The following is a 23,686-nucleotide window of genomic DNA, read 5'->3' as shown; positions in this document are numbered from 1 at the left end:
TCTGCCTAAGAGGGGATTTCAAAGGTAATAGGTAGCCAAAAAAAAAGAACGGGTGTATGTAGAATTTGATAGTACTTAGTCTAGAATATTTCTACTAGCTAATCACCAAGTTCAGGAGTTCTAGGATTAAAAGGTATTGAAGAGCAATTAATTGTAGTAGGCGGGAGAGAGCCCGGGAATCCACATTTCCGGGGAAAACGAATATCACACTCGGGAATTATTCCGCTCTGACTGCCGTGCGGGAATATAAGAAGTGGGATATTGCCGCTGCCACGAGTGTTTAGTCTTTTAATAAGTTGCTGTGCACTTGGAATTTCTAATATTAACATCCAATCTCTCATTTGGAAGTCATTAGCTATGCCTTCTCAAGTGGCAACATGTCTACGCCTCGCGCGTCAGTTCTCGGCCAATCCAGCCCAGGTAAGTAATTTGCCCATGGCTCATATCGCCCATATCCCATTTTGAGTCGCGAAGACTGACATGTCTTGCCTTTTACCAGCACCAACGTTTTATGGCCCGCGCATTCTCCAGCAGTGTCCGCCGAAGTGAGATCAACAAGGTTTACCCTTCCGCCGAAGTAGCAGTCAAGGACATGAAGTCCAACTCGACTCTGCTTGCCGGTGGATTCGGGTTGTCTGGTGTACCTGACTCACTGATCAACGCCGTCCTGGAGAACCCTTCAATCACTGGCCTGACCGTGGCCAGTAACAACGCCGGTGTAGACGGAGCTGGTCTCGGTCTGCTCCTCAGGTCCAAACAGATCAAGAAGATGATTGCTTCTTACGTCGGCGAGAACAAGACCTTCGAGCGCATGTACCTCACTGGTGAGATTGATTTGGAGCTCACTCCTCAGGGAACTCTCGCTGAGCGGTGCCGTTCCGGCGGTGCGGGAATCCCCGCGTTCTACACACCCGCCGCCTTCGGTACCGTGGTGCAGACCGGTGCGGTGCCCCTGCGACACAATGCCGACGGCACAGTCGCAAAGTTCAGTGAGCCGCGTGACACCAAGGTGTTCGATGGCAAGAGCTACGTCATGGAGGAGTCGATCAAGGGTGACTACGCTTTCGTCAAGGCCTGGAAGGCCGACAAGCTTGGTAACTGCCAGTTCCGCTACGCGGCCGCCAACTTCAACGGTGCCATGGGCCGGAACGCCAAGATGACTATCGTCGAGGCTGAGCACATCGTCGAGCCCGGCGAGATTGATCCCGCTGCCGTCCACCTACCCGGTATCTACGTCAAGCGTGTTATCCAGAGCACTGCCCCGAAGCAGATCGAGAAGTTCACCTTCGCCAAAGAGGAGGGCGCTGACACCTCTGCTCTCGGTAAGGGTGATACCGCCAACAAGCGTGAGCGTATCGTCCGTCGTGCCGCTAAGGAGTTCAAGAACGGCATGTACGCCAACCTCGGTATTGGTATGCCCATGCTTGCTCCTAGCTTCGTCGACCCCTCCGTCGAGGTGACCCTGCAGTCTGAGAACGGTATTCTCGGTCTCGGCCCTTACCCCAAGCAGGGTGAGGAGGATGCCGATCTCATCAACGCCGGCAAGGAGACTGTCACCCTCAAGCCTGGTGCCAGCTGCTTCGGCAGCGACGAGTCCTTTGGCATGATCCGCTCTGGCCGTATCGACCTGACCATTCTGGGTGCCATGCAGGTCAGTGCCAAAGGTGACTTGGCCAACTGTACGTTCCCCCCCCCACGCTTCCTCCGTTTTATGCATCTAACTAACATTCTCTCACAGGGATGCTCCCCGGTAAGATCAAGGGCTTCGGCGGTGCCATGGACTTGGTCTCCAACCCATCCGCCACCAAGGTCGTCGTGACCATGGAACACACTGACAAGAAGGGTAACGCCAAGATTGTCAAGAACTGCGAATTCCCTCTGACTGGACCCGCCTGTGTGAGCCGTATCATCACGGACCTCTGCGTCTTCGACGTTGACTTCTCCCACGGCCTGACTCTTATTGAGATCGCCGACGGTATCACCGTCGAGGAGGTCCAGGCTAAGACCGATGCCCCCTTCAAGGTCGCCGATGACCTGAAGCCCATGATTTAAATTTGCATGCAAATTCTATGATTCTTTAAGCGTTTTGTATATAGCAATTAGGAGTTAGATTGTTTCCAAATTCATTCCCATGGACATATCTTGGATATGCATCAAGAAGAACATTTCTCTGCACAAATCTCGTACATTTTGAGTAGAAAATATAGTAGGTATACAGTAAACAAATAAAAGATAGAAAAGGTATTGGTACAAGTCATGCAACCCATCAAATAAAACCCCATAATGCTGACCCAAATCCAGTGAGACAATGATAAAACAAAATTTCCCAAGTGTTCCATGTCAAAAAAAAAATAATCAAAAGTCTATACATGCAGCAAAAACAGAATCATCACGTCAAGCGGATAATACCGGCCAGCCTCTTTTTTAACCGGCCAAGCCAATCGCGGTTCGGCGCCTCCGCGAACTCACGTACGACATTGTCATAGTGGTCTGGGTTACTGGCCGGCCGGCGCAGCTTCTCCGGCATAGGATATTTGCGAGCGTAGCGGTTGTTCAGCAGCGATTCAAGTGCATTCACGGAGGACTCGGAGATTGCTGGGCTGGACTTGTCCGTCGGTTGGAGACGGGATTCAATGTAGGATTGAACGGAGACTGAGGCTGGGCGGACTGCATCCGAGGGCCAGTGCTTGAGGAGGTGTGTGAGGCGGCTTTGGAGGGAGCGCGGGCTAAGGGTCTAGATGGTTTGTTAGGAGATTGTTTGGGATTGAACGTTCGAAGGAAGCTTGTCGATGATGTTGTATGGAATAAAATTTGGATGTTGGGTAAGATACTCACAGGTGTTTTAGCCATGGTGGACAAGAGATATCACAGGATAACTGTGGTATAGGGGAAGGATCTTCCTTTGAAAGTTGCGGCGAAGACGGGAACAGTCTATTTTGGCCTGGCGCATCAGGCATCATCAGCCACATCCATTCCTGTTGCCTTCTTCATCAACCCCGACATTTTTCCATCCCCTTGTACTCGTGTTATATCATTTTTGCTTTCCAACCTAAGTTCTTTCTGTCTCATTTTTCTTTCTGATTCTATTCAGGGTCACTTCCCGCTCAGCTCGCCATGAGCTCGCAGCGCTATTCACGGGTACGCAATCCCCCCCCGCTGATCCCCTATCAGAACAATCCCACCCCCGGATGGGATCCCTCGACGACATACTGACCACTATATGTATAGGTTAATGCCCAAGATGAAGAGGAAGGACCACATTCCTATCCGTTGAACGCGCGACCCGAACACAGCAACTCTTCGCCTTCATCTTTCCGTTCCGGGTCCCGCTCGTCGTCACCATCGTCGAGGCGGCTATTACACAACGATTCACAACACAACGATGACGATCAGACACTGGCCGATGCCTTTGGCGATGAAGACGAGTCCGATGATGATAATGAGCCGGACGACAGACAGCGCTTGATGCGAGCTGACCCTGACTTCCGGGCTCCCCCGGATAACGATCATACCGCCACAGCGTCCTCGTCCTCGTCCTCGTCGGAATCGAGGGTCGATGTACAGGATCCGACTCAACCGGGGCTTCTCAGACGGCCGACGAATTTACCGAGTTTCACAGCACCGGCGTCTGGCGCAAGTCGGCAGATCGCCTCATCGAATGACGGAGTCTTTGCCAATCTTGCCGCCAAGCCAGAACGGGGCGAGAAGAATGATGATCTTCCCCCTGTAAGTTGATATTTGAGTGTTTGGTGATATACCTGAAAGACCTGTATACTGATATCTTATTTAGTCATACGAAGAAGCCGCCGCTGATGCGACACCGCCATACTGGGAGACTACGATTGTGGCTCCAGGTATCTCGTCCGACGAGGTCTATGTCGATGGACTGCCTGTTGGATCCGTTTTCTCATTTGTCTGGAACGCCATGATCTCAATGTCATTCCAGCTCGTTGGCTTCTTGCTGACCTATCTCCTCCACACCACCCACGCCGCAAAGAACGGCAGCCGAGCGGGCCTCGGTCTTACTCTTGTTCAATACGGCTTCTACATGAAAGGCGGCAGCGACAGTTCGAGCTCCGACCCTGGAAGCTCTGAATATGTTCCTCCACCTGACCCCAACAGCCACAACTTCGACCCTAACTCGGTTAATGAGAGCGGGGGCAGCGGAGGAAGCGGCGCCATATCTGGAATCACCACCAGTGAATGGATCTCATATATTCTCATGATTGTTGGTTGGTTCATTTTGATCCGTGCGGTCAGTGACTTCCTGCGGGCACGACGTCATGAACAGCTTGTGTTGCAGAGCCCGGATCGTGGTCTGGGTGTACCAGTCATCGCGGAAGGTGAACGGTCCGAGACTGTTGTCTAATATCGGGTATACATGGGGTTTTCACCTGGTTTTCTTTTTCTTTTTTTTTTTTTCGGGACCTGGACATGGACATGGAAATGTCTGGCGTTGTAGCATGGAGTTTCTTTATTGTATCGACACCCCCCAGGAGTACTGCCTCCGGATTGCATTCCTTCGGTTTTTCTTTTCCTTTTTATCAGATCGTTCTACTCCTACTTTTATTTCCGGCCGTGTAGCTATTCTGAAGATACCAAATATATGAACAATGAGCAACAATAGCAGTTGGCATATTTATGTAGTAAGGAGCACACTCAATACTCTTTTGAGTTAAGTCTTCCAGAATACCGCTAACAACATCAGCAGCTTCTATAACCACCACAGTTTCCTCTAATATTCCCTGTATGTTCAAAGCTCAAAGCCCTCAGCCTCTTCCCCCACAATATCCACCGCTCCCGCGTCAGCCCACCTCTCAGCCACAGCTCCGTCTGATCATCTAGCGCCGCCCAGTGCCGCAGCTCCTCATAGTCCGCCTCCACCTAGGCATCCAGCGCCCACAGCTGTTCCGACAACATCCTACGCGCTTTTTGTAGGCGTGAATAAGGTCCATCACACTCTAGCCCGTCGCAACACGCAAAGAAACCCCATATAAGATGCACGTTGCCTTTACCTTTACTCGCTTTTAGAAGCGCAGCTGAGAATACACAGAAACGGAGAAAGTACTCTCCGCCACTGCTACTTAACGTACTAATAGTAGAGTTATCCGCACCCGAATCACGCACACCATCCCAGTCGCGCCAGGCCTCGAGGATATCATGCACATCGCGCCACTGCGCGCTGAACTGCGGCAGTTTCTGCCAGTGTGGCTTTCCGTCGGCTTCGATAGAGCTGCTAGCATTGCATCTTGCGCGTAAGTTAAGCTGCGTTGGTGGGTGCGCGCGGAGGGTGGCGAGGAGGGCAAGGTGAGGGTCGAGTTCCCAGAGCGCGTGGGCCGGGTCTGAAGAAGTAGTTACAGAGTTGACAAGATCGGCCGCTGTCTCGGCTGGTGTTGGCGTCGGGGAATGGTTTCTAGGGGTGAGAAGGGATTGGATTGGCCCGGAGAAGGGGTTTGGGGTGTCTGCCCTGGGCATCCAATATAGTTGTCATTATAGATGAGGTGGAGGTTGGAAATGGTGCCAAGGTCTTTGGTGGATTTCTGTTGGTTATGGACGTCTTTTAGGCGTTTGGCGACCATTTCTGGCCCCCAATAGCGGTTATTTTCGGCATCAATTGCAGTGAATTCGGATTCTACCAACAATATTGTAAGTTGGAAGTTGGAAGTTGGAGGGGAGTAGATCCCAACGTAATCAAGGCCCCAAGGGTTGATGCCCCCCCCCCCGGTACTGCGCCACGATAGGCAGCATTATATCCTTGTTCCTTACCCTTGCGTCCCTTTATGTGTCTTGCCTGTGCAACTTCACCCCCACTGATGAACAGAAATCAGAAAAGCGAACAAAAGAGAATTCAGGAATAATCCAGGCGGCCCTTCCGGCGGACCAACTCCGCCCACTACCGAAAGAGCCCCATTGTTTATTTGCCAACCTCAACTCAACATAACCTCAGTCTTTGGATATTTTACCTGCGTTTCTTGTCGGGTGGATCGCGGCCTTGTCCGCAATGTCTACCGTTCCCCAGGGCCCTGTCGAGGCACGATCACTGTCGTCGGTCACCAATATCGCATCAAATCCCCCCGCCTATCCACGAAATCCCACCCACGAGAAGCACGAACCACTCTCTCTATACATTGTGCGTGTACCAGGAAGCAAAGGTATGAATCAATTCCACAATATTGACATTCTACTCTCCGTCTTTCGCTCTCGAATATCCCATACTTGCGCATTATCTGAAGATAAACCATAACTGACTGTTGTTTAATACGCAGACATTTTCCTCTCACCTCTCAAACCACCGACGAAATCCAGTGTCTCTGCTGAAGCGATCAACGCCTCTCTTTACTATCTCCATGTTGCGACTCCCGACGATGATACCCTGCTCCAGGAAGTGGAGGAAGAGCGCGAAGAGCAGGCCCAATTGCGCAAGGAGCGCCTCGAGAAAGCGGACGTCGACGACCCAGCGCAACGCGAGTTCGCGCGGCTGAACAACGTGCGCCGGAAACCAGTTGGTGGAGGGGGGACCTCAACCCTGAGCATTTGCTGGCACCGCCTCAACATGATACCACTGCTCCTCCCGCCTTGCCTTCATGTCCAATCCCTGTGCTGCAGGATGATATCGCTTCCCCGGCCTTGCCACCACGTCCAATTCCAATGCCGCAGGATGCTACTGCTTCTCCGACCTTGCCACCACGGCCAACCCATATGCCGCAGGTTACTGCGGAGAATGTATCTTTCTCTGGGACTCCAGTCGCCAACATACAGCCTCCATTGAATAATAATATACCTAGAGGGGTAACGGTAGAATCGGGTGGTAATAGCGCTGCGCCGCGGCGACCTTTGCCTCCCTTGCCGCCCGATGAAGACTCATGGACCAATTCTGCAGCAGGCGAAGACCCGTCCAAAAGGACATCCCGGTGGAGCGCGTTTACCGAACAATTGCAAACCCGGGGAGAGAACTGGAAGGAGAAGTATGAGGCAAAGTACGAGGCACTGTCGGCTGGCCGTCATAGCCTTGACTCTTCTGGACCGCATTTTCGGCCTCGTTCTTCGCATAACCGTACTGGATCACCATTAGGAAGCCCCGGGCAATCTCCTAACCGGCATAGAAACGCACATGGCAACCCTCCTAGCAATGCTGGCTTTCATATCACGCTCATTCGACGTGATCCCACGTCTGGTACACAATGGAATGTGGCAACTATATCAACCCCCCGAATGGACCGCAACACCGTCGATATCGAGATCTCCACGCCGGGATATAATAGGTTCGCAGGTTCAAATGAGATGCCTTTATTATCCAGCCTTGCAGCGAATATCCCGACGGGAATCGGACGCCTACCCAACTCTGCCATTGCCCAGTCCTTAGTCACTGAGCAACCAAAGGAGCAACCAACCGGCCCACGCAAGTTCCACCGCCAACTCTGCGTATCGAAGCCATTTGACGATTCTGTTGCCGCAGATGGCAGCAACGGCCACACCCCAGATGGCCCATCCAAGCTAAAAAGCGGTTACTACGTGTTCACTTCTCCCTGGAATGGCACATGTACTTTTACGAACAGTGTGAACGGCCGAAGCCTCAAATGCAAACACATGATTCCGACGCCCGGCGGCTTCATTCCCCCAACGGGGAAGCAGAAGCACCCCCCGCCGTAACTGTGGCCGAGCTCCGTTTCAACACTCCCTTCCAAGCAGCAAATCTCCACTCGCACGCCCACCATGCAACCCACAAACCCCACCCAAACCACCTGTCCCCGTTCACACAAAGCCAAATCCAAACCCAGTCCGTCCCCCGCCTGAACGACAACCCCAACGACAACAACAGCTCCGATGGAGGACCGCTCCAACCATCCTCCTCCAACAACAGCTACACATCCGCAAAGCGCAACTCCCTCTCCCAACTCTTGAACCCAAACACCTATTCCCGGCCGCGGGCACACACAGGCCCAGGCTCAAACCCGCCACCTCTCCCCGCCTCAACCCCCACAGCCTCGCGCGTAAATCTCAACCCCTCCCCTCTCCTCCGCAGAACCTCCATGCGCGCGCAACGGTTCGCGCGCCAGAGCCAATTCCACTCCTCTTCTCATCACCGCAGTACGAGTAACAGTAGCGGTGGGGATTTGGATCATGATTCCGACGAGGATCGCTTGGATTTCTCGCTTGCTAGGGAGCCTGCTGGTGGTGGGTTAAGGGGGAAGAGTGCGAAACTGGGGAAATTGGTTATTGAAGATGAAGGGATTAAAATGCTTGATCTAGTTGTTGCGGCTTGTATGGCTGTTTGGTGGAGAGGGTATTATTATTGACATATATTGACTTGGCCTTTGTCTTGGTATTACAAATTCTGGCTTGGTTTGTGAGGCTTGTTTACTCTATACTCAGTTAGTTTTGCGATGACATCGTATATATATGAATGCATGAATTTCATTTCTTCTAATTCGTTCGTGCCATTACTTCTGTATATTGCCCCAGCACTGGCAGAGCTATCTGTCCAAGATACAGAATAACCTCCTGTATGTAGTTCGGCCGTGGAAAGTATTAGTACGACAAGGCTGAACTTCTCTGCGGTTTTGCTCTTTGATAGCCGATTACGATCTTCACAGATAGTTAATAGTGAACGATATAATCCAAGTTATCTTTTGTATGGCAACTCTATAGTTACAAAAGGTACCTAAATACAATATCAATACAATATCAATTTTCTCAACTATTGCTATGGTCAGGGGAGATAAAATAGTATTTATATATTTTAATTGAAATTCTAATCTTATATTATCGATCTTAGTAGGAAATCCTAAGTATGTAAAACAAAAAGTTAAAACGTTTTCATCCGATATTTTATATTTTTAGCCCTAATATTATATGGCTTTTTCTTAAAAAAAAGCTACACCTCTATATCATATACTCAGAATAATTTTTGCAGTAGATTAACTAAAATAGACTCACACTATAACTTACCGTTTTTATTTCTCCTCTATCTAGTTTTAGGGTTGAATTGCGCTCATATGGTATCGAGGTATCTTTTGTATGGCAGCCCTATACAAAAGATACTCAATTCTTGAAATTATAATCTTGTAAGGGATATAAGCCCACCTGCGAACTGTAAAAGAAGGTGATATATCTATAAATTCCATTGGAATAATAGTGATCACGAAACAATAGTTATTGTACGTTATATCCGCAGATCCAAAAATAAAAAAAGTGGATTCGCCGACAACGTCACTCGAAACCCGACCGTTGGAAATTTGCACGTGATCTCCACTCCCGAAAAGCGTAAGACCAATCACATCACATTAAAAAAGACCCACATCTGTATAGCCTCAAATCGAATCTGTAAAGAAAAAAAAAATAGGTAGCTTCTCTTTGATTGAGACATGTCATCCTTAGTGCAGGGGCCATGCTAATCTTCTCTGTATATTTTCATTTGACCATATGCCCCGAAGGGCGATAGGACATCCTTAAAGTTCATTATAACCTCACTTTGGGGCAGAAAGTTGCCGCCTAAGGACCTTCCTATTTGGGTAGGTGCTGTCAGGTGGCAGGCACGTGGCCTGGCACGTGGCTGGGATCCTTTGTCTTCAACTCCCCGGTATATCTGGTTCGTACCTAGGTAGCAATGGAGGGTAGTTCAATTATGATGGCGGGTTGGAAATAGAGGGGTTATTGGCTAGCAAGCGTCTCATATAGTGATAGTGATGTGATGTACAGTCAAATACTTTATAGGTATCGAGAGTGGTAGGTACAAAGGCTAATGGATTCGAGTTATGGCGGGTTCGAATGAACCCTTATTGATATTGGCCTAATGAGGGGGAGACTTGATTGACAATCTATGTATCTAGTGATGAACCTACTTGAAAGAGATACAATGCACAGAATAATGAAGTATCATATCCAACCAAGAACCACAGCCAAGAGCACCCTGAACTGTGGAAGCAGTGGAAGGACGCAGAAGGTCACTCCAAAAGGAAATAGGAAACGCAGACACAATCCGGCCAGGGCAGACCGCAGAACAAATAGAGATGAGAAATTCGAGCTCGAGATAGCGCAGTTAATGAAAAATGAAAAGAAAACCCCATGTAAATCGTCCCAGTCTTTTTTTTTTTTCTCTGAAGGTATCTCTTGGCTAAATTAGATCGACATGCAGGGCGCGATAGAAGACATCGGATTCAACACGCCGAAACAACCAACAAGTCGAGAAAAAGAGGCAGAAAGAAAACAAAAGGTATCAACGCTGATGCACGTCCATGCCGCGCTGCAGCGAGGATTCCAAATCATTAGGGTTGTAACCACCGCCAGCGGTAGCCTCCTGAGGTCGAGGATCCTCGGTCTTCCAAGGACCCTGTTGGTTATCCGGAATGGGGATATTAGTTTGCTGAGCGATCTGCTGCTGCTGGGCGGCGTGAGCCTGCGATTGCTGGCGGACGGTGGCGCGGAAGCGGATGACCTCGTCAAGGATCATCTTGCGCATGTCGGGGACTTCGTCGACGACCTCGAAGTGGAAGTCGAAGGTCGTGGGGCAGTTTGGCTCGTCAGAGGCGTCGTGCCAGATGTGCAGGTAGGGGTGCTCGAGAGCCTCCTCAACAGAGATACGAGAGGACGGATCGAATGCCAACATGCGGTCCAACAGGTCCAACGCATCGGGGTTGGCTTGAGGGAACAGCTGCTTGAAGGCGACCTTAGGCATGAAGGGCAGGTTACGCACGTATTCCTGGGCACGAGGGGAACCAATGCGCGCCAGGGTTTCTTCGTTCGGTGTGCCCAGGTAGTGCAGGATCTGGTTCAGCTGGTCGACGTAGTCGCGACCCTTGAAGAAGGGTCGACCGCCGAGGAGCTCGGCAAGGATGCAGCCCACGGACCAGACATCAACTGTAGACGGGGGGTTAGCGGGGACTCTGCTTGGGTGGCAAATTAAGGTGTGGCGTTACGTACTTGCTTTGGTATAGCTTTGGAAGCTCAACATGATCTCCGGCGCACGGTACCATCTGGTTGCGACGTACTCAGTCATGTACCCTGCGTTCTCCTCCGGGTCAATAGAGAAACCACGAGCCAGGCCAAAGTCACAAATCTTGAGCTCGCAGTCGGCATTGACCAGCAGGTTACCGGGTTTGAGATCACGGTGCAGGACGTTGGCCGAGTGGATGTACTTGAGACCACAGAGGATCTGGTAGATGAAGGATTGGAAGTGGGCATCAGTCAACGGCTGGCCGGAGCGGATGATAGCAGCCAGATCACATTCCATCAACTCTGCAAGATTATTAGTCCAGCTCTATTCGATTGAAAAGCAGCAGAGCAGCACCTACCCTCATAGAGATATGTTTCGTTAAAGTTGTCCGGTCGGGGAATATCCATATCGTACAGGCATGTGATCTGGAGAGCTGAGTTAGCGGGTATAAGGTATTGATAAGGATGAGCTGCGGCCTACATTGCGATGGCCACGGAAATGCTGAAGCAGCTTGATCTCTCGCAAAGCCCGCTTGGCTAGGATCTTCTTGCTGAAGACATTGGTGACCTTCTTGACGGCAACTCCCTCGCCGGTTTGCACGTTGGTTGCGGCGCTTAGGACTATCAGCACATGTGTATCTTCGGTGTCCTCCAGCGTCCACGTTTGCTGTCTGGAATACCTACCACACGATGCCGTAGGCTCCCTGACCAAGTTCCTTCGTCACATTGTATTGCTCGCTCACGATAAAGTCCTGGTTGAAAACCTTGAAGACCTTGCGACCTTGTAAATCAGTCATGGCGAGTTGTCGTCGCGTAGAGCCGTAGAATGTTGGAGGGAAGGCAAAGCAATGGAGGAAAATTGGAATTAACGAGGGCCCAGGGTCTTAAAAAGCAAAAAGAGAGAAGTTGAAGGGGAAAAAAAAGGGTGATGAGTTGAGAGAAGTGTGATGGGATTCAGCCCCGCAGTCCCCGCGGGTGATCCACGTAAAAAAAGGTGTTTAGTCCACTCTTGGGCTGTTTTGATTGTTTTGGTGGTTTTGAATGAAATTGCATCAAAGAACATTTTCTAAATTTAAAAGAAAATTATCGACTAGAAAACTTGAAATTCGAGTACCCAATGATTGATTTTGGTTGGTGAAAGGGTGAAATAGAGGGGATTTCTTTGTATACTATCTGCATGCACTGTACACTATATATGTACATATAACTAACCTAGCTATGTAACTATCAAAGTAGGTACCTACATATGTACCTAGTATTCAAATATCTGCATATAATATACAGACTCGAAATAAAACCACACAAAGAATAAAGAGCATGGCTGAAACCTGTCTTTTGAGTGTTTCAGTGAAGTGGGCCGCTGTCAAAGATGTATTTTGGTATTGCAGCCTGTCATATGTCATATTGCTAGTAAGAAAAAAAAAAGAAAAAGAAAAAAGAAAAAAAACATAAATGAGGTGAGCATGCATGAGACACTCTAGCCTCGTAGGCTGAGTTGCAACTGAGAACTGGAAACTACAACATAGACTCGAAATTCATTTCATGTCATTGAATGCCTCGAGGATGTAGGAGCTTGGCAGATGAGGTCGATTCTGCCACTAAAGCCCGCCCTGTGAGACAGCCCTACATTATGTATGTTGTGTGTGCAAGATGTTCCAAGATATCTAGTTGAAAACTTTTCTAATAGGAGATCACTAAGGCTAAACTTTAAATAAGCACTCACGCCTTGAAAGTCAAGAGGATGAGCGTTCTGTGGCTTAACTTAGACCCTAATTACACTACTTACTACATTAGGAACGTATGGTATACATTTAATAAAATCAGTAGAATATCCACATCTAATTCATTTCACTTTTCGTAAATCGGTAACGAATTCATCCCCTACAGAGTGCTCTCCAGCCGACGCTCCTTGCGCAATGCCCGGAGCTTGAGTCGCGCCTCCTCCAGAGGGACCATGACACCCTTGTTTTGGGTGGCAGGATCATCACGGTTGCGAATGTTGACAGTGCGTGACTCCTTCTCCTGGGCACCGACAACAAAGATGAAGTTGTACTGGGCCAGCTGGCCAGTACGGATCTTCTTCTGCAGGGTGTTGCCACTGACGTCAACGTCCACATTCAACTTGTCACCCTGCAGGATACGTTGCAGCTCCTCGGCGTAATCGTTCAGAGCCGGCATCACCGGCACAATTAGGATCTGGCGTGGACTGATCCAGAACGGCCACTTGCCACCAAAGTGCTCGATCAAGATACCCAGGAATCGTTCGAAGCTACCAATAATAGCACGGTGAATGACAACAGGGCGGGCACGGCCGGGGGGGCAGATCGTTGGACTTGGTCTCGCCTTCCTTCGCGCCCTCGCCGGAGTTCTTCTCCAGATTTTCGTTGGTCTGATACTCCAGCTTGAAGTTCAGCGGAGCCTGGTAGTCCAGCTGGATGGTCGCGCATTGGAATTCACGCTTGAGAGCATCCTCAATTGTGATGTCGATCTTGGGTCCGTAGAAGGCACCGTCACCCTCATTAATAATCCAATCATTACCCTTAAACTTGGTCAAAGCCTTCTTAAGCTGGTCCTCGGCCTGGTCCCAGGTCTCCAACGATCCCATATACTTCTCGGGGCGGGTGGACAGCTTCAACTTGAAGGTGAAGCCAAACAGCCCATATATGGAATGCAAGAAATCGAACAGACCCTCGACTTCAGGCATAATTTGCCCGTGGCTGCAAATAATGTGACCATCGTCCTGTTGGAACCTTCTTACTCTCGTCAAGCCTTGAAGTGCTCCGGAAGCCTCATTGCGGTGCAGGACACCGAAGTCTGCAATACGCATAGGAAGCTCGCGGTAGCTACGTTCACGGTGGGCGAACAGAGCGAAGTGTCCAGGGCAGTTCATAGGCTTAAGAGCCCACTCGCGCTTCTCGACATCCAACTTGAACATATCATCCTTGTAGTGGGCCCAGTGTCCGGAGGTCTTCCAGATGCTAACATCGTACATGTTGGGGGTCTGGACCTCCTGGTAGCCTCGCTTGCGGTATTCAGCACGCAGAAGAGACTGGATCTGGTTCAAGATCTTGGTTCCGTTGGGGAGGAGGAATGGACAGCCAGGGGACACCTCATCAAAGAAGAACAACTCTTGCTCCTTGCCGATTCTCAGGTGGTTCCGCTTCTCGGCTTCCTCCAAAAACTTCAAGTGCTCAGCCATTAGCTTCTTGTCGGGGAAGGCAACACCACGAATACGCTGCATAGAATCGTTGGTCTGGTCACCAAGGAAGTAGGCAGATGAGTTCTAGGGGTAAAAATTAGCATGCATCTTCCTCGGTCAATAACTCGACCAGCCACACTTACCTGCATGATCTTGAAGGTCTTGATTTTGCCGGTGTTCTGAATGTGAGGGCCTCGGCAGAGATCGACAAGGGTACCGCAACGGTAAACGGTGCTACTTTCACCAGTGACAAGCTTGTCAATATAGTGCAACTTGTATTTGCTGTATGCGAACATCTTCTTGAGGTTCTCCTTGGAAACATCCAATCGGTCGAAGCTTTGCTTCTCCTTGAAGATACGTGCAGCCTTGGTGTCAAGTGCCTTCCAGTCAGCCTCCTTGACAACCTGTCTGTTTTTTCACATATATTAGCATTAACGCCATTGTGAATAGTAGGCGATAAGAATAACATACCCGTCGGGCATGGCCATATCGTAGAAGAAACCCTGAGGAGTTGGCGGCCCGTGGCTCAGCAAGGCCTTGTAATGGCACTCGCAGGCCTCGCCTAGAGTGTGAGCACTGGAGTGCCAGAATACCTCACGGGCCTCAGGGTTGCTGAAAGGCACAAGAAGCACATTACAATCCTTCTCCAGGGGCCGGTTCAAATCCCACAACTCTCCGTCAACCTTGGAGATAACAATATCGGCACTTATTTCCTTGGGCACATCACGCAGGAAAGATCCAGGGGTGGTCTCGAAGGCTTTGGCGGGGACCGAGGAGGGGGTGTTGCCGTCACCAATGTCAAGGGTAACATTGATCTCTGGGTGGGGACGGGTCTTGGTCTCCTCGAGATGTTGCTGCCAGAGTTCCTCGAAGAGCTTGTTTCGCTCAATCATGAACTCTGGGAGGGTATCGGGGCTCGGGGCCTGCTTGGATTTCGCTTTCGCATCTTTTGGAGGGGCAGAAGGAGCTTCAGATGCGTTGTTAGCCTGCGCTTCAGCTGCAGGCCGCACAGGCAGATCCTTGGGAGTTTCAGACGCCATTTCGACAACCCTTGGATCAGCGACACAAGGGAATTGGACTGTGAGCAAAAAAACTCTGATTGTGGTATACTCCGCGTGGAGGGGAAAATGACTCTTCGTGAGGGCGGTGAAATGAAGATCACGTGTTGGTACTGCCCTTAGCCGACACTTTACCGCTTCAAGTTTCCACCAAGCGAAAACTTCTCCAGCTTTGTCAAGTCAATCACCCTTATCACCACAAAATGTCTTTCCGTGGTCGTGGTAACGCTTCTGGTGCCAACCGGGGAGGTTTCGGTGGTGGCCGTGGTGGTGAGAATTTTCCAACGTGAATGCGATGTGAGAAGTTAAAAGGAGCTAACGAAATTTTTTTTTATCGCAGGTCGCGGAGGCTTCCAGCAGTCATTCGGCCCCCCAGCCCAGGTTCTGGGTAATTATTCTTCTGGAACTGACTATAATTGATTCATGTCGCTGATATTCCGATAGAGTTGGGTTCCGTGATGCACTCTTGCGAGGGTGAGATGGTCTGTGAATCGGTCAACCCCAAGATTCCTTACTTCAACGCTCCTATCTACTTGGAGAACAAGGTACGCCAATACTCCACCAAGCCAACACAATATAGAAGTCCATGACCTAACTGGTTTTATAGACTCAAATCGGCAAGGTCGACGAAATTCTCGGTCCCATCAACCAGGTCTACTTCACCGTCAAGCCCCAAGATGGTATTGTCGCCACTTCCTTCAAGGCTGGCGACAAGGTCTACATCGGTGGAGATAAGCTGCTCCCTCTCGAGAAGTATGATTCTCTGCTCTACTCATTCTTCTACGCTGTAACTAACTCACCTCTTAGGTTCCTCCCCAAGCCCAAGCCTCCCCCAGGAGCTGCTAAGCCCAAGCGCGCTGGTGGTGGTGCTCCTCGTGGCCGTGGTGGATTCGGTGCTCCCCGTGGTCGCGGTGGATTCGGTGCCCGTGGCGGTGCTCCCCGTGGCCGTGGTGGCTTCGGCGGTGGTCGTGGTGGTGGTGGTTTCGGTGGTGGTCGCGGTGGTGGTTTCGGCGGTAGCGGTGGCTTCTCTCGTGGAGGTGGTCGCGGTGCCCCTCGTGGTGGTGGTGGCTTCCGCGGTCGCGGCTATTGATCGATCCAATGTACTGTCTCTTTATGGCGTTTTGGGGGATCTGGGAGCTTTTTCAGGAATATCTTTCCGTCTTCTTGTGCATCCTGCGCAATTGCAACTTCACTGGCTGCAGGCTGTAGAATATCACCAGTCAAAAATGTTTCTGTTATTTTCATTAGATTTTCCAGGACTTGCAATTGCATATTAAACCATAAGTGACTCGTTAAGAAATTCGGGGATACTCGGCTCGGACATTCGGTTGGGATGTGGCTAGTGAATGTGGCGCAGCTGCACCGCCTCTGCCTGCCTGCAGTTGAAATGACGTTGACCGCTCAGCGAATCTGTGCGTCCGTCAACACTTCCAAGCAGGATTGACAGCATTTTTATTCTTCTTACCCAATCTTGCCTTTTATACATCTTATCGAGACAGAGTATCCTTTTCCCATAAATCTTCTTCGAATTTGATACCCATTTGAGCATGTCTCGTCGGACATCGGTCATGGCATCGAGCAATTCCTCCAGCAGTGTCCCACCTTCAGGTGATGGAGGTGCGTTTTAGCTCTCTCTGGGTGTTCATTGGCAATATAGCTGACATTTTCCAGGCCAGGAGAAGCAAAAAATGCTGCTTTCCTCGGATCATGGTCATTTTAGCATGGTGAAGTCAGTCTCGTGCTTCCCGCGCTCCTTTGCTCTCGGTTCAGCCTAACACTCAATAGGGCCATGCATCTTGCTGATCTGATTACTGAAATGAATGGTAAGAGATCGCAACACCGTCAGGGTTTGTTTGAATTGACCCGCTAACTCTTTATCTTAGGTTTCTGTGGAGGCAAGCTCATATTTCCCAACCGTTCTCCCAATCCGCGACTAATATGTTGAGCAGTCATGTCGGTCTTTTCCTCCATGCGCTACTGCCTCGGAGACCCAACTGAATACGGTGCCATCTGGGCCGCACTCGCATTCATGCCTTTCGGTCTGTTCTTCGACTTTATGGATGGCAAAGTCGCAAGGTGGCGCAAGAAGTCGTCTCTCATGGGACAGGAGCTCGACTCGTTAGCGGACTTGGTAAATGATCCCGGCAAGTAATCACAACCGAACTGTTGCTAACACTCTTATTCCAACTAGATATCCTTCGGCCTTGCTCCCGCCGCTGCCGCATTCGCTCTTGGTATCCGAACCTCGCTTGATCACGTTTTCCTCACATTCTTCGTTCTCTGTGGTCTGACCCGCCTCGCTCGGTTCAACGTGACTGTAGCCGTGCTGCCCAAGGATCAGACTGGAAAATCCAAGTACTTCGAAGGCACACCTATTCCGACCACTCTGTCAATCGTTTCCCTTATGGCCTACTGGGTCTCTCAAAGCTGGACACACGAGAACATCCCTCTTGGACTTGTTGCAGAAGGTACCGTCTTTGAATTCCACCCCGTGGTCCTGATGTTCGTTCTGCATGGATGTATGATGGTCAGCAAGACGATACACATTCCTAAACCATGAGCTCAACCCAATCTGGCCGCGCATTTACTCTTGGAAAAAAAATGCCTGTGTCTGTTGTCTCTCTCAACTTTGGACAACTGAAAATAAATATCGAGGGGGCCTTCGTTTGTAGGAAAGGCATAGCATGATCTCGATGCACTTAAATAAGGATGCTTAATTGAATTTCAATTGCATAGATTGACTATAGTCATTGTGGCTTCTGTGTAGGGATTGGATTAACTGTGGCCGCACGGTCGACATGTTGAGGAAGTACCTGTGTAGGGCAAGCCGCTTGTCCTCGATCTTGGATATACAAGCAAGTGAGCCATGGATACACTATCAACTTTAACAACGCGCAGATGCACATGTAATGCTGACCACTTCGGCCTTGTCGTGCCTTTTTAAATGAGCTGGAATCTTTAGGGATGCGAGGTGGTTAAAGAAAAACATAAACTATGCAGAGGAATTTTGTTATATATATAACTAAGTATGATGGCTCCCAAGACCCCACAACCCAAGTAGGCCGCCATGCTACAGATGCTATCCATGTGATCGACTCATCTACTTCGACGACCAGCGCGGTATCAGCTGCACTAACACATGGTGCGGCTGTGGTCAGTACTCTCAAAGGGAGAGGGCAGGTATCGGGAGGTCCCACATGGAGGATGTTCCTCTATGAGCTGATGATGGAAAATTGCCGTCAATTTCTAGTTCCTGGGCCCTTAGTACATAGGGCATTAAACCCATCGATTCGCAAATGCTATATATTCATCGTCACCATTCATGGATGTTCGTAAGTTGAACCACGGAAATTCTTTTGATAATATAGACATACACGCAATATTGACCTATAGAGATCGTCATAATGACCACTTGGCTAGGTATCTCTCACAGCGTCTAGGACTACGACCGAGGACTTTGATACGACAACAATCGTTGAACCTAGATAATATAGTTAACACAAAGGCAAGTTTACATAGAAAGCCCTATCACCAGCTCACAAGATCATATCTAAGCCACCCACTACGGCAGACCGAGCATATCACGACTACAGCGATGACGATCACCAGACTCCAGACCCCAAGATGCCCTAGATGCTACGAAGATGGCATGAGACTGAAAGTCAAAGAAGAGAACGCGAATGGCAATGCAGGCCGGCCATATTACAAATGCTACCCGTGTGATCGGTTCATCTGCTTTGCTGATCAACGCGGGATAAGTCCGGCCAATCCGCTCTGCCAATGCGGCGAGTACACCCGTAGGCAGATATCGGGGACTTCGAAGGAGGTGCAACATGGGATCCATTATGTTTGTGCTCGTGGATGGTGTTGGTTCTATGAGAAGGAAGTGGATCATGGTGGTGTCCAGCGACGGGTTCCAGATAGGTCGGTGGGAATATGTGCCAGTTACTCGTATATCTGAGGTCTGAGCCTCAGCTTGGGTTTGATAGTATTTATTATTTTATGAGGTTTGTTTTTTTCAATCTGGTTCGTGTTAAGCTTGAGTAATAATAAGCTTCTTCTTCTTCTTCTTTTTTCGCCTTCAGTGTGTATGTATATGTAACATTTACTCCGTAATGGCTCCCATTATAGGTTCATATCCCTAAGCGAAATCATATTCTCTTCCGGGGTAATCATCCAGCCGGGCCTTCCGCAATCTAGAATATGGCAGATAGAAGAAAGGTCATAGACCAAATCCGAATTTTTAGAATTTTAAAATTAGAATGATCTTGGCCAGACGCGCAGGGTCTAGACCTAGACGCAAGTTTCACTTTGATATCCGAACTCAAAGACTCTTTACCCACAGTTTAAAGAAATTGAACTGGTGTTCTCATCGCAACATCCAGATAATTACGATCCAGGCAAATTAAACAGAGCCTTATAGCCTTCGATTCTGATTCTTGTTGTGTACTCCGTACCGAAGGGGATGCGTTCAATGTTTCTACATGACTCCTTTGGCAGGTGGAGAATCCAGCTGGTCTAGTGGACGCCACTGGTCCCGGAAGATCTGTGTTCAGAAGGAAATACCGGCTGGCCAGGTCTAGACATGTGTGCTCGATGAGGCATTACTGTGTGTACGAGTACAGTACGGACTCCGGAGTACAGGCCCTGTATTGCATGTGCAGATTGTGTTTTCGGAGGCTCTGGGTTAGTAATACTCGGCCTGATCAAATGGCGAGCAATATGTCTCACTGTTCGAAGATCGCTCTCCTTTGGGGGTTATTGTTTGCTCTATGGGCTCTATGGTCATGGGCGTCTTTACATCATAGGAGAGAATTAGGTCGATGACATTGAATGCTATCTCGTGGTAAGATGCCCACCTGCGCAGACAGTTGTATTGACCGTTTGAAAGGAGGTTTATAATTAAATGGCCCGGTTACAATAGCAATAGAATCTACTCCGTACATATGTATGGACCCGGTTGCAAGGGACTAGATCTGCAAGGTACAACGAATACAGCATACACATTGGCCATCCGAAGCGCATTTCGCCGCATAATAATTACTAGTAACTTGATCTCTTTATTCAAAAGGGTCTATAACTAGATGTCTCAAAGGTTAGTAATCTCGCATATAGTAACGTGGCTAGAGTAAATAGCCTCCGAGATCTTCAGGGATATTACAACATATACCTAGGTATGTAACTAGGAGAATACAGATTTTGAGCCACAATGCCCTATTTTACAGCGCACAAATTTCGTTACGGGACATACCAACCGTTTTTTTTTTTGTGGCTGAAGCAGGGCATTGTTGTGTTACAGAACGGTACGGTGTATCAATGTAGAGAAACCTTGGAAGAACAGAGCAGCCCTGGAGAGTAATTTGGTACGGTCCACTCGGGAGTGGCCGCTCATTACCCATGGAAATAATTTAGATCGCACATGGAAAAGGGGTATGAACAGGGATGAAGAAGAGATATCTACGGAGTAGTGAGGGTGAGTAACTATAAGGTGCGATTACTCGAAGTACACGAAATGCTGGATGTTGATCCTTGAGGTTTCATGTTGTACGGAGTACTCCGTTCAAGATTCTTAGCGCTTGTATGGAGTATTGAAATTGGCTCCGCCTTTGGGAAATGAGCCCGTTCCATAATGGAATGGTAATTTTCTTGTTTGGTTTCAACGGCAAAAAATTTGGCTGCAATTTATTCAAATGGAGATCTGAATTTCCCCTCGACAATCAGCCAAGGATGCACTTTGTCAGCCACAAATGACCGTGGCGTATGTTGACCGGTCATTTATACGAAGTACTCCGTACACAGCAGATCAATGGAAGCAGATTTTGAGATGGAACAAAGCGTTAGCCAAAGAGTAAGTGATGTTGTGCGTTGTACAATTTTTTGAGGGGTAAAACAAAAAGAACCTTGGAAGTCGTCATCAAGGGTCCTTTTTCATGTGGCAAAGACGATCTTTCATAAGTTCATGTAAAGTACAGAGTACAGAGTAATTACCTCCATAATATTGGATATTTGAAATATTCGATGAGATTCACACAGAGAGAGTCTCAGTATCATCACTTGGCCCTTCCAGAAGTAGACTAGCGGCATGCCCAAAGACTCCATTTAGCTGCCGTGTTTGACCAAAATAGGAAATTGATTCACCTCGGTCCCCTGGTTTAGTCGGGCGGGTGCCTGATTACCTAAATGTATTTCGACGTATCATTGGAGGATTCAATGTTGTTTGTTTGTATACCTGGTATTATACCATACAAGGAGCAAACAACATTAAAACCACCCGTGAAAGACCTGCACTGAAAGTACCCGGTACTCAACTGTACCAGGGCCCTGCCCCCATAGTCCAAGTACCTCATACCTTCTCCGGGGAACACAGACCCCCCTTGACAGACCCTTTCTCAAGGGATCCATTATCCGTCACTTCTCTTCCCTCCTGATCTTTCCATCTCCCCTTTGCACACATTCGTTACCGACAACCCAATTTCTTCGCTCGTTACTCCCTTTACTTGGAGTTTATCAACTGAACTGCTTCTTAGTTCACGGTCGCTCACTCTCTCTCTCCCGAATTGTAGGGGGGTGAACCTCTACTCGATCACCTACTCCGAGTACCCGTCAACAGAACGCGAAATCACCTTCCCTTTCACTATTTCTTTTTCCCGACCGCGAAAAACTTCGACTTCGACCTCGACCTCGACTTCGACTTCGACTTCGTCGTTAGATACACAGTCTGGGTATCTGACTGAATAATTCAGATCCAACTTGGTGGCCAGTTTGAGAACAAACGACGTCTACCGACATACATTCAAACAGAAGTTCTTGAGGGTTACGCAGGCCGTCCCCAGTCCTTCGTCAATCACCCCTGTGACTGTGTCCAGCGGTGTTTACTTTTCACGCTGATTTCGATACTCAACTTTCCTCTTCTCCCAATACATCATGCTTTTCAACACCCAAGGCGCCCTCGTGGTGTCTAGTCTGCTACTGGCAGCCACCCCTGCAGTTGCAAAAGACTTCAAGGTGCTTCCCCGTGGGTCACCATTAGGCACACTCAAGGGCTGCTACTCGAGCGTTCCTGGATACGGAAAGTCAACGAGCTGGACATACCAGAGTTCCGGATGGTGTCTGGACCACTGTGCCAAGGACTACGCGACATTTGCTTTGACAGGAGGCTCTGACTGTGTGTGCGGTAATACGATGCCACCAGACAGTGCCAAGGTTTCAAGCGATAAATGCAGCACGTCGTGCAGTGGTTGGCCCGATGATATGTGTATGTCTATATCGTCTACCCATAAGTCTCAGAGAATTGACTTGCTAACGATAATTCCGAATAGGCGGTGGTTCCAGCTACTACTCTGTCTACACCACAAATTTGGAAGACGATGTGCCCACGTACTCTGACTCCTCTGACTCTAAATCCACAACCACAACCAAAAGCAGTAGCGATAGCAAAACTACGACGGAAGCTGACGGAACCACCTCAACTACCTCCACCACTGCCGGTGAAACAACAGAGACCGCGACATCTGAGCCCACCGAAAGCAGTGTCTTTGACAATATGGATGAAAAGTCCACGCAGAGCAAGAACACTGCCGCAATTGCGGCCGGAGTCGTCGTCGGAGTGGTAGGATTTGCTGCTCTCTGCGGTGCTATATTCTTCTGGTGGCGATCCAAGCAGAACAAGACTAATGCTGCGGCCGGTGGCACTGGCGGCTATAGCCGTGACTCTGGCCCGCCCTCGATGTCCGATTCTCGGTTCGATGGCTCCTACATGGCTCACCGCCGCCAAAGCAATGGCAGCATCGATGATGACCATGACTTCTCTCGCCGGATCTTGCAGGTAAGCACGCATAGCACCTGATAACACGCTTTCCAAGCTGACTTATGATACAGGTGACGAATCCCGATCGCTAAACCAATACCCATTTATCGGAACCATTCATCCTCCCTCTTATTTCTTATCTCCACTCGGTATTAGCGAAACCCACGTCATTTCTACCTCGATCAAACTACTTTATGAGAGCTTCCCTATCTTGTCATTATTTTTCAGTCGGGTTATTCAGCGGAGTTATGATATCCGAACGGCATACGGCTTGATCCGAGTCGGCGTCCCCAGCTGGTGACCCGATGTCTCTTCGGCCCTGCCTCTGAGCTGCCTCTTTTTTTAACCAATACCCTCCATGTCTACATCTCAGACAACGCTACCCTGTTTCTCGATCAGCACTTCTTGGGTCTACATTGGGAAATAAACCGCACCACCGGCCTTCTCTGCCGAAGACCCGATCATTGTATCTTGTTCAATTATAGTGAAGTCTCGGTGGATATAGAGAGACCTTGTGTTCGAAAAGGCGTTTCTTCCTATTTCGGCTCTATCAATGCTCGGCATTTTCCTTTTTATGAGCAAATCATTCGTTTTATGTGATTCCTTTTTTTTTTACTTTTACCCCCCTCGCGGTCTATTTTCTTGTTTCCGGTCAAGTCTTTGCCTATCGGTCCCATAATGAGCTTCTCG

At 49.2% G+C, this 23,686-nt stretch overlaps 11 protein-coding genes across 11 annotated transcripts; 6 read left to right on the top strand and 5 right to left on the bottom strand.

The window, feature by feature from the left end:
* Positions 1 to 303: 303 nt before the first annotated feature.
* On the top strand, positions 304 to 2,145 carry N7516_002329 (3-oxoacid CoA-transferase). The gene is made up of 3 exons (XM_057215049.1): positions 304 to 420; positions 500 to 1,679; positions 1,739 to 2,145. Exons 1-3 carry the CDS (start codon positions 358 to 360, stop codon positions 2,050 to 2,052), a joined length of 1,557 nt encoding a protein of 518 aa, XP_057076932.1. The 5' UTR covers positions 304 to 357; the 3' UTR covers positions 2,053 to 2,145.
* Positions 2,146 to 2,389: 244 nt separating this feature from the next.
* Positions 2,390 to 2,850, bottom strand: N7516_002328 (ubiquinol-cytochrome c reductase complex assembly factor 2; the record flags this gene model as incomplete). The annotated part of the gene is made up of 2 exons (XM_057215048.1): positions 2,390 to 2,734; positions 2,836 to 2,850. 2 exons carry the CDS (start codon positions 2,848 to 2,850, stop codon positions 2,390 to 2,392), a joined length of 360 nt encoding a protein of 119 aa, XP_057076931.1.
* A 264-nt stretch (positions 2,851 to 3,114) lies between these two features.
* N7516_002327 (metal homeostatis BSD2 family protein) lies at positions 3,115 to 4,369 on the top strand (the record flags this gene model as incomplete). Its single annotated transcript, XM_057215047.1, has 3 exons — positions 3,115 to 3,138; positions 3,229 to 3,726; positions 3,791 to 4,369. The coding sequence occupies 3 exons, from the start codon at positions 3,115 to 3,117 to the stop codon at positions 4,367 to 4,369; spliced, it is 1,101 nt and encodes a 366-aa protein (XP_057076930.1).
* Positions 4,370 to 4,884: 515 nt separating this feature from the next.
* Positions 4,885 to 5,475, bottom strand: N7516_002326 (uncharacterized protein; the record flags this gene model as incomplete). Its single annotated transcript, XM_057215046.1, has 1 exon — positions 4,885 to 5,475. One exon carries the CDS (start codon positions 5,473 to 5,475, stop codon positions 4,885 to 4,887), a length of 591 nt encoding a protein of 196 aa, XP_057076929.1.
* A 526-nt stretch (positions 5,476 to 6,001) lies between these two features.
* Positions 6,002 to 9,328, top strand: N7516_002325 (uncharacterized protein; the record flags this gene model as incomplete). Its single annotated transcript, XM_057215045.1, has 5 exons — positions 6,002 to 6,152; positions 6,267 to 6,586; positions 6,607 to 7,512; positions 7,557 to 8,284; positions 9,310 to 9,328. The coding sequence occupies 5 exons, from the start codon at positions 6,002 to 6,004 to the stop codon at positions 9,326 to 9,328; spliced, it is 2,124 nt and encodes a 707-aa protein (XP_057076928.1).
* Positions 9,329 to 10,216: 888 nt separating this feature from the next.
* mpkA (mitogen-activated serine/threonine-protein kinase SLT2) lies at positions 10,217 to 11,729 on the bottom strand (the record flags this gene model as incomplete). Its single annotated transcript, XM_057215044.1, has 5 exons — positions 10,217 to 10,857; positions 10,921 to 11,235; positions 11,292 to 11,358; positions 11,414 to 11,546; positions 11,617 to 11,729. The coding sequence occupies 5 exons, from the start codon at positions 11,727 to 11,729 to the stop codon at positions 10,217 to 10,219; spliced, it is 1,269 nt and encodes a 422-aa protein (XP_057076927.1).
* A 1,084-nt stretch (positions 11,730 to 12,813) lies between these two features.
* On the bottom strand, positions 12,814 to 15,171 carry N7516_002323 (threonine--tRNA ligase THS1; the record flags this gene model as incomplete). The annotated part of the gene is made up of 4 exons (XM_057215043.1): positions 12,814 to 13,201; positions 13,242 to 14,215; positions 14,275 to 14,539; positions 14,603 to 15,171. 4 exons carry the CDS (start codon positions 15,169 to 15,171, stop codon positions 12,814 to 12,816), a joined length of 2,196 nt encoding a protein of 731 aa, XP_057076926.1.
* Positions 15,172 to 15,392: 221 nt separating this feature from the next.
* On the top strand, positions 15,393 to 16,279 carry N7516_002322 (H/ACA ribonucleoprotein complex subunit GAR1/NAF1; the record flags this gene model as incomplete). Its single annotated transcript, XM_057215042.1, has 5 exons — positions 15,393 to 15,459; positions 15,530 to 15,577; positions 15,634 to 15,734; positions 15,797 to 15,942; positions 15,997 to 16,279. The coding sequence occupies 5 exons, from the start codon at positions 15,393 to 15,395 to the stop codon at positions 16,277 to 16,279; spliced, it is 645 nt and encodes a 214-aa protein (XP_057076925.1).
* A 422-nt stretch (positions 16,280 to 16,701) lies between these two features.
* On the top strand, positions 16,702 to 17,749 carry N7516_002321 (CDP-diacylglycerol-serine O-phosphatidyltransferase; the record flags this gene model as incomplete). Its single annotated transcript, XM_057215041.1, has 6 exons — positions 16,702 to 16,806; positions 16,861 to 16,918; positions 16,975 to 17,012; positions 17,073 to 17,078; positions 17,139 to 17,320; positions 17,381 to 17,749. Exons 1-6 carry the CDS (start codon positions 16,737 to 16,739, stop codon positions 17,747 to 17,749), a joined length of 723 nt encoding a protein of 240 aa, XP_057076924.1. The 5' UTR covers positions 16,702 to 16,736.
* Positions 17,750 to 18,751: 1,002 nt separating this feature from the next.
* On the bottom strand, positions 18,752 to 19,033 carry N7516_002320 (uncharacterized protein; the record flags this gene model as incomplete). The annotated part of the gene is made up of 1 exon (XM_057215040.1): positions 18,752 to 19,033. The coding sequence occupies one exon, from the start codon at positions 19,031 to 19,033 to the stop codon at positions 18,752 to 18,754; it is 282 nt and encodes a 93-aa protein (XP_057076923.1).
* Positions 19,034 to 22,113: 3,080 nt separating this feature from the next.
* N7516_002319 (WSC domain-containing protein) lies at positions 22,114 to 23,088 on the top strand (the record flags this gene model as incomplete). Its single annotated transcript, XM_057215039.1, has 3 exons — positions 22,114 to 22,444; positions 22,509 to 23,014; positions 23,068 to 23,088. 3 exons carry the CDS (start codon positions 22,114 to 22,116, stop codon positions 23,086 to 23,088), a joined length of 858 nt encoding a protein of 285 aa, XP_057076922.1.
* Between the last annotated feature and the right edge of the window lie 598 nt (positions 23,089 to 23,686).

The sequence above is a fragment of the Penicillium verrucosum genome, assembly GCF_028828655.1.
Source record: "Penicillium verrucosum strain IBT 35672 chromosome Unknown utg000001l_segment0_segment0, whole genome shotgun sequence".
Taxonomy (NCBI): Eukaryota; Fungi; Ascomycota; class Eurotiomycetes; order Eurotiales; family Aspergillaceae; genus Penicillium; species Penicillium verrucosum.
The sequence above is the reverse complement of the archived record's forward strand: the minus strand, read 5'-3'. Positions and strand labels throughout refer to the sequence as shown.

What these genes read in the sequence shown, in the direction of transcription:
- N7516_002329 (XM_057215049.1), top strand. Translation starts at nt 358, where the DNA reads ATGCCTTCTCAAGTGGCAACATGTCTACGCCTCGCGCGTCAGTTCTCG. An exon ending in TCTCGGCCAATCCAGCCCAG is followed by an intron (nt 421 to 499) that starts GTAAGTAATTTG and finishes GCCTTTTACCAG; the next exon opens with CACCAACGTTTTATGGCCCG. An exon ending in CAAAGGTGACTTGGCCAACT is followed by an intron (nt 1,680 to 1,738) that starts GTACGTTCCCCC and finishes ATTCTCTCACAG; the next exon opens with GGATGCTCCCCGGTAAGATC.